Below are 8,749 nucleotides of genomic sequence, written 5' to 3' on the forward strand. Positions count from 1 at the left end.
AACATCACCACATGGAGAATCAATATTGCAGCTAAGTTCTGGACCGAAAGTAGCAAAATGATTATTAAATTCGTTCGAAAGATCAGTTGGATTGGTTATTGATACACCATTTACTTTCGGAGATCTTACCGCTGTTTTCCCAGATTTAAGTGAAGTAAGTTCATTGATAGTCTGCCAGGTCTTCCTTGAATCGATTCCATCACAGTGCATATTTCGGTAACTGGACTTGACTCGACCCTCTGGGATTTCTGGTAAAGACCACATAAGCGACGATGAAGACGTCCAACTTCCAGTATATTGGATTTGAAGCCATTTCTTTACTGTGGTTGGCCAGGTCACTGTTATTCAAGCTTTGTACTCACCTAGAAACGGGTATTAAATGTCTTATCATCCTCTTCAGAACCTGGAAGATTGTTGCTATATGCAAAAGGTACGGAATTATTGTCTAATGTGTCGTTGGGTTTAGGATAAGCCGAACTTTTTCGTGGAAAGTCCAACTCCACTACATGCATGGAAACTTCAAATCTTTCAAGGTTTTCGCTTCTCTCGGCACTGCTGGATGACTTTCTTGTTTTGTCTCTCATCGCCTCTACGAACCTTCTTTTAATGGAGTGAAATGATTTTCCACCAACGTTGAAATAGTAAATGAACGGATTGCAAGTCGAGTTTGCCAGGCCCACTCCATAGGTAATAAGCCGCACTGCATCCATAGGGTTTGGAAATTCCCTCAGATATCGTTCTAGTATACCATGATAGAGAGTAAACGGTAGCCAGCAAATTACAAAGCAAATAACAACAATCAATAAAACACGAAGGACCTTCTTTCCGGTACGCTCTAGGAGCTTTTCGTTCGCTATCGTGGCGTTAGATTTAGCGTCCAAGGAAGATGACAATCTGCGTTTTCTGGTCCATACCACTCTTATTACACGATAGTATGATATGGTCATGGTTGCAAAAGGTATCACAAACCCAAGTAAGACAGATACCGCAAGGTAAATCCTCCCAAAGAGTCTCTTGCTTTGTGTGGTGGTGCAGTAGTATATTGTCTCGTTCTTATAGTCAATAGGGAAAACTTCAGCTGAGTGGAACACTGGAAGGTTTTGAACTGTACCGTAGATCCAAGCAAACAAAGTCAGCCACGAAGGTCTTAGATACCAACCCCTCTGGACAGGGGTTAGTTCTTGCCTTACAAACGTCATGTAGCGGTCGATACTTATGACTGTCAATAAGCTTACGGAAATTACTGGTCCAAGATTCTGCAGATTAAGAGGATATGAGGAGTTAAGACCGAAAAGCCAAAAAATTTGGGTCAGTGAAGACCACTATGACAAGTGGCCATCAGAATCCTGAAAATCATTTGCATATTCTGTTTTATTTCCTTTCTTTCTGTTGCGCCGCCGCGAATCCAGTCCAATTAGAATCCAATTAGAATAACGCAATTAGAATAACACGTGCCTTTACCACTATTTAATTGGTTTAAATCTAATAATGTGACTGTTTTTGCAATACATTTGAAACCGGTGTGGATCCTCGCCTGTGGCGCTGCAAGGAATCGACTTCACCTGCTGAGCTAAAGGATTCCGATTGATAACATTTGGAAAGGAGGGCGTAAGTTTCTGATCAGATAAACAATAATGACGGTGTCGTGAAAAGTTGAGAGAGAAAATGAAAAATAGAAGCAAAACGGAGCATATAAAATGAATACTGACTCAGACAGGGCTAGGGTTTAAGTTAAAGGTTCATGTTCATTTTCCCGTTCCCCATGCTTATAACTGTCACCCTTTCTCACTTTAGCAATACCGCACAGTGTCTACTAGCTAATCAGACAGAAAATTGAATCATCAAAAACATGTTATAGTATCTGAACGTGAGCATTTTATAAGCATTTTTCTTTTCAGTTGACGTAGAACCAAAGTCTGCACTACGGGCTCTCAAGGTTTTACTTGAAGGTCACTAAAACTTGTCGTGGGCAACTCCTGATAAAACTCTTAACGAAGGTCTATTCATTGATCGTCAGTTGATTTACCTGCATGAAGCGAGAAAGCTTACACAAGCCAATGTCTCTGACATGGTACTCATTGGGGTAGTGAAAATTACTAAAAATGGTCAACGGAACACACAGTAGGCATACCATCAGATCAGAAATGGCCAGGTGAACGAGAAATAACTGGACAGATGATGATTGACCTCGCCGGCGAAGGAAAACGATCAAAGCTACGACCATTCCATTGCCAACTACTCCAATGACAAAAATTAATCCTGTATGTTAAAAAATAATGATAGTAATAATTCTATCAACCATAATCCCACTTACAGTAGTGACTTCATTATAAACTTTCAGTTACTTAGAGGCAGGCGTAAAAGCTGTCTCATTATACTATTATTATGACTCCGTAGATGGCACGCGAGATAGCGGAACACGAACTTGACGAGTGGTTAAAAACATTATTTTTTGCTTTCGAATGAATATGTCTGCTAGGACCAACTATATTAAGCAGCATATGAAGAGGTGAGCACAATTATAGTCATTTCGACCTCAATATTTTAAAAAGTTCTCGCGAAAGACAAACACTAAAAATGAAAATGGTTTCAAATTTAACGACCCATTGTCTTATTTTGTTAAGAAAAATCCCCTGCATTTTCATCTTGGACTTTTCAACAAATTTCAACTTGCTAAAACGAGATCGAGGGCGACGTTTCCAGTTTACCCCCGTATATCGACTTGACTGATACAAAACGGTCTCTGAGAGGGCGTTTAATTAAAGGGATGCATCGTAAAGGAAAATATTATTATTCCGCTTTGTTCTTTTGTTCTTACGTTGCAGTGAATAATTTCTAAAAGGCTTCCTTATTAAAGTATCTTCTATCTGTGAGTACAAGGCGGTGTGATACAAAGGTAATGATGGATGGCTTGTTTGTTCTGGTTAACGATAATTGATAAGAGTTTGCGCTGGAAACAATATCGCATGCAAATTGGCGGATTGAAATTTGTCACTCGCCCTAATACCCATGCAAAATTTAAAACAAAAAAGTCTACAGACAATCTTGTCTTCTTTTCCAAACGTTTGTCGTGCTCTTTTCTTATACGGCAAACAGGTGCCGCCGGCTGACATTAACTAGCCAAGTTATTAAAATCAACCTAATAATTTTGTAATTCTCACAGTATTTAAACGTCATTCTTGGAATCTTTGAACCTTACCGTGGCAAAGCGATACTTTCCAAAGGTTAGTAAAGCGCGCGTATCTCGTTCGGTACAAATGAAATTTGATTTTTGCTTAGATTCGAAGAGTATCACGAAGCCATTCTTATTGAGCTTCCGACTAGGGCGTTCCGAGTATAAGAAAGGGGACATAAATTAAAATTACTAAAAAATTGGTATGTTAATTTTTAGTGCAAGAAACAATTTAGTTATCAGGATACGTTCTCTATAGAGCAGGTACCTACTTATTAAATAAGAGACTTAAAGCCACGAACATAAGAATTTTAGAGAAAAACATCAACTGCCGAACATTTACTAATTAAACCCGGGTTAAAACAGTTCAAGTATCGCCTGATTAGTCTGGAACGTTCCGTACGGCAAAATAATGCGTTCAGGAGATGGCGATCATGGCGGACACTCAAGCCAGATTTGAATAAACAAATTTCCCTTTTAAGACTTCGGCAGTTACTTTGCGAGATTTAATCTTTTAGTCTAACTATCTTCCGAAGATCTAATAATTCATTCAGTCTTCGGCCATGCTGAAAAAAAGGAGCTTCAAGCAACCTCGTAATAGATGCAAATGACGGCTCGAGACGGCAGTGAAAGCGTCAGTAAAAATAAATTTGCCGTCTTTCATGACCAACTTAATCAGTTTTATCTTTTTTTTTTTATTTTATCTCTTTATTTTATTTTATTAAGAGTCGTCAAGTCTGTCAAATGTAGGTCAATTTTCATGGAGTTGAATTCCAGGCTCGGCGTAGAGTCGCATAAGGAGATTTTGCGTCGGTAGTCTGATAGTCGTGCAGTGCGCGTCAAAGAAATGTACCAAACTGATTTGTCGGATGCACATGATTAGAGCTGTTGCTTTTTGCTCACGAAAGACAATGCTTTTTCACATTCTCGATAGCTGCTCCCGATGACTGCTTTTTCTTTGAAAACTGATAAAAAAATATTATAAAACTATTCAGTTAGTTGCTTACCATAAAAAACGACAGTTATAGAAAACGCACCACTTTGCTCGTCCCAAAGCTCTTGGCTCTCTGGCAAGCGAACCATCTGATAGAAAATGCCCAAGCTCAAACTGATGGCTGTTTCGGGACCACACTGCAGAAGACAAAAAAATCAATTTACCACGGCGTAAGAAGGATTTTCGTTCCAAAGAAAGCGGATTAGTACAAAAGATAGATCACCTGTCTGTTGGTGTTTGTCTTCCTGTTTGCTTACGAAAAACAAAGCTACGTGTTTGCTTGTTAAATACCAGTTAAGTGAAATCTCGGATCTCTGCATGCATCTAGTACAGAACGGAGATTTTAAAATTTCGGCCAGAAAGGCGAAGAAACTCAGGAACGTCTGTTTCGACGTACAAAACCATCTTTCGCAATGAGAACAAGTAAAAAACTGTAAATCAACTTATGAATTTTGTTTTAATGAGAATTAAAAAGGTTCCCTTCACACCGAAGGCTTTACACTTGGCCTAAATTCGGCCTCGCTTTGAAAAAAGGGGCCCAGGCCAACTCGGAAATAATCACACAAAATTTTTATTTAATTGGAGTTAAGCTGCGTAGCTCAATATCGAGTAAAAAAGTAAAGTTGAGCTCTCGGGCTTGATAGATTGTTAATAGGATCGACTCAAGATACGTTTGACGTGTGTAAATCTGATGTTTGAGATCGTGGACAAAAGCCAATTTGTATTTGTTTCAGAAGCAAATATTTTCTGCCAATCTAGAACATTAATTTTACACAGGTTTGCAACTAAAGAAACGGAATTGTAAATGTTTAAACCTTTCTGTTATCTCTCGAAATTTCCTTCATTTTTAGGGAGGGGAGGGTGGAAAGGGGGTATGTCAACTGAACTAATAAACTGGAGAGTGTGATTAAATTTTTTTTAAAGACTTCTGACCGGGAACCTGGAGCACAGTCTGCGAAATAGATACTGACTAAAATTCGATACGTGCCGATCACAAAATGAAATTATTTGGGTAAAAGAGGAAGTATTAACAGAAGCAAAATGACTACTTTACATTTGACAGTTACTGTTATCAATAATTCATTGCACTCTTAGGTTTGTTTGGTCTGAAAGAACTTAATAAAATCTACATCCAAAATATTATCTTAAACATCTTGATTTGCTCATGGCATTGCGGAGTTTTTTTAAGATGTTTTCTTTTTTTTACTTGATGCTATGAACAATCAATGAAGCAGAGGAAAGCACCATAGCTTTTCGAACGGTCGATTTTCTCATATAAGCTCTCATTGCTCTGTTGTTTTTCAGGTATAAATAATGTATGAACAAATAAAGGAAAATATAAAGAAAGGAAGTTTCCGCGCTCCGCTAAAAATAACAAGAAAACCCTTACTCTTTTAATTTATAGAAAACAATCGACTTTTTTCAGCTCTATCACTCGATTCTTCACCTTTTGAAAACAATATATCCCATCGCGGCTACAAAAACAAGTAGCCAAGGATGTTTTTTACAGGCTTTAAGATAGAGGGGCACCCATCGACTATATATTTTCTGTAAAATATTTGAAGAAGCAAATATTGCCTAGAATATTCTATTGCTTGAGGACGGCTAAAAAATTGCTAGACGACCGTTCCATTCATGTACAATTTTTGAAGCTTGTCTAATAAATTTCCTTTCGATTTTCTGAAGTTTAATTTTTCATATCTCGCTCCCCTGGTTAGGCCATTTTTGGCAGGAAAAGGAGCCTTAGGATGAACGAACAGATACAAATTTTATAGCGCCGCTTAGAATACATTTCTAGAGGTCTAAAAGTACTCTATGTAGGGAGGAAACTGTCATTGGTTGCCAGTCCCGAAGATAGCGTGTGAAGACAAGCGTGAATGACATTAGTAAATAACATTAACACCAGTCACAAAATTGCCGAGTTCGTACGCCCCCATCCTCCCCCGCCATTTTCTCATTTTGTCAGTGTGGATGGTGGCAGCATTGTACATGACGATCTTTTATTAATAATTTAGTTCGCTTGCAGCTTTGGCTTTCTCAAATTGGTTCCAACGCCACTTTTATGTGATACTGATGCTACCGTCTTCATACCTCTATAACCTTCGTGCCCACTTATTAAACTGAATGAAACGAGGTGGTTTTAATAAACAGAATTTCGTTTTCCTAAGTTTGTGAGTTTTAAAATGAGTAGACAAAAACGGCAGTTTTTGCCACCTTTGTAGTGTGGTAATTTACGAGAATTGCGCGGCTTTTTAAAGGAAGCGCGTACCACAATATGCCACACCATCTTAACTAAACCCTAACGAAAGGGCTTTTTTGTCCCAACGCTCTATAAAGACGTGGAAAATAAAATATTTACTTCCAAATCAGGTAAACAACGATTATTTATGGAAGGAAAGTGACCTAAGATGCCTGCTAGATCGAGGATATAGCTTTTTGTTGTTATTTCTGATAAGTACGCGGACAAGTTTCCTCTTCAAACTCCTTCCATGTAGCTGCTATCGACTCTACTTTACCTAAAACAAGTTTGCATTTTTGTTTATAATATCTTGTGATCGCCGTACAGGTTTGTTTCCATTTTGAAGCCCGCGTGTGGCTAGTCATCATTCAGTGAGATAATTTGAAAATTCTCGCGTGTATTTCTATAACCGGCAGTCATGAGTGCTCGAATAAAACGATGCCTCGCTTGGCTCATAAAGCGCCAGTTATGCAGGCTATGACGCAAAGAGAAATGAGCGTTGAAAAAAACTTCGAGGGCTTGGGGCTTGTTGGGAGAGGGGGGTGGGGTGGGGGAAACCCTCCTCTCCCCCTCTTCCTTTCATCCGCTTTTTCCTTAGCTTTTTCATTAGGCTTTGATAGATTGTGTTAGCATAATTTTTAGCATAATTCGTCATTTCGAGCATAATTTTCATCTATTTCAGAAAAAAAAAACAGTGCAAGCATAACTCACATTTTTTGTTGTTTATTGGTCATGCAAGCAATTTTTTTTTTTTTGGGGGGGGGGGGGGGCGATATCCGTGTTTCAGCCAAATTTAAGTAACAAAATTTTTTGTCCCCTTTTTGTCCGCTTTTTGTCACATTCATGGGACATGGGTACCAGGGGAGGTGACATAGAACTCTTTCCACAGGCCTCAACGTATACTCTCATAACTAGCTCGAATACTCAGGATGGCATCTGCGTGTTGGTTGATAATGGGCCATTTTAAGGATGACTTCATTTGACCATAACTACCAGAATTCATGTCATTTTTTCTTTCTTATTTAAGTTGGTTAATTCCACTGGTTGCAAAAACAATATTCCAAATTTGCACAAGAAAATAACAAATTGCCTTATTTTGGTAATTGTAGTAAAATGGCGTCATCGAGCAATTAGTGGGCAAAACACTTTAATTTTGCACATGATTCACACTATTCTTGTTCTTTCCTTTTCTTTTTTAATGATTCTTTGGCGTTTTTGCGCGACTACTAATTTCCCCCTTATACCACACCCAATTCACCACTGAAGAGCTGAATTTTGCCTTATGACCACACCCCACATGGCCAGTATTGTGTGGACATACGTCTGCTGGGAAACCGACAGTAAGTCAGGTTGCAAGTTGTAGATGCACATTTTTGGCTGGGAACTCTTCCATATGTCTTGCTGGGAGTGAGGAACGGAAAAGTTCGTCCCAGCAATCTCCCAAAATGCTTAATATGTCTTCAGAAAGCTTTATTCATGCAGTGTTGTTGTTTTTAGGTCTTTTTCTCAAAACTTCCCGTTGGGTGCCCCTGTACGACGTGAAATTGCCAAGTAATTTTCTCTTTAATGGAGGACGCAAAAAAGCGACAACAAAATGTTCTTTCTCTGTCTGAATTGGATATTGTCCCTAGGAATTCAACTCCAGGAGGGTTTATTTGCATTTGACAAAGTAAGTGGGTAGGGAAAATTGCGAGTTAAAAAACTGAAAAAACTTGTTAAGCGAAATTTTCGCTCCCTTCGCGACCTTGTATTACGGTTTCGATGGAGCTAACCGTCAGCCGTCAAACGGCCTTAAATTTAACCGTCAACCATCAAAAGAGGCTATTTCTTTTCGTCAACCGTCAAAAATGCGGAGTAATATTAACCGTCAAAACATTTCAAGGTTTTTCAAATCTAGCTCGGTATTTCAGCTGATCTTCACGGACTCTTGGCTCCTGAAGAATCTCTTAACTGGATTATAACAAGGGGTGTGTTCTCAGAAACACTCTTTGAACATTAAAAGGCCTTACAACTTTCATTAAATATTTTGAAATTTTATTTGTGAAAAGCAAAGGCAACCTCTAAAACACATATTATACAGAAGTTAATATTTGCTTTAACTCTTGGACTAAACTTTCACTAAAAAAAACCGTCAATCGTCAAAATCTCCGAAATTCAGCCTTCAACCGTCAAAATTTGAAAAAAATTAACAGTAAACCGTCAAAGCTAACACCCCATTGAGACCCTATTGTATTTGTATGGGTGAATACACGGGACGATTTGCAACGACGATTCTAAAGGCTACAACATTGTTCCAACATTTGAACCCTGTGGTGCGCTAAAAATCGTCGTTGCGAATCGTCTC

General features: G+C 38.6%; 1 protein-coding gene across 2 annotated transcripts; it reads right to left on the reverse strand.

Annotated features, from left to right (window-relative positions):
* Window positions 1-79: 79 nt before the first annotated feature.
* On the reverse strand, window positions 80-4,470 carry LOC140935462 (galanin receptor type 1-like). Of its 2 annotated transcripts, XM_073385011.1 has the most exons (4): window positions 4,390-4,470; window positions 4,180-4,303; window positions 2,027-2,259; window positions 80-1,256 (listed from the first exon to the last, which is right to left on the reverse strand). In XM_073385011.1, the coding sequence occupies exons 2-4, from the start codon at window positions 4,253-4,255 to the stop codon at window positions 363-365; spliced, it is 1,203 nt and encodes a 400-aa protein (XP_073241112.1). In that variant the 5' UTR covers window positions 4,256-4,303; window positions 4,390-4,470; the 3' UTR covers window positions 80-362. The 2 variants fall into 2 exon arrangements, with proteins under 2 accessions (XP_073241112.1, XP_073241113.1); XM_073385012.1 differs by lacking the exon at window positions 4,390-4,470 and having other exon boundaries at window positions 4,180-4,330.
* Window positions 4,471-8,749: the final 4,279 nt, after the last annotated feature.

Source organism: Porites lutea, chromosome 4 (genome assembly GCF_958299795.1).
Source record: "Porites lutea chromosome 4, jaPorLute2.1, whole genome shotgun sequence".
In the NCBI taxonomy this organism is placed as follows: Eukaryota; Metazoa; Cnidaria; class Anthozoa; order Scleractinia; family Poritidae; genus Porites; species Porites lutea.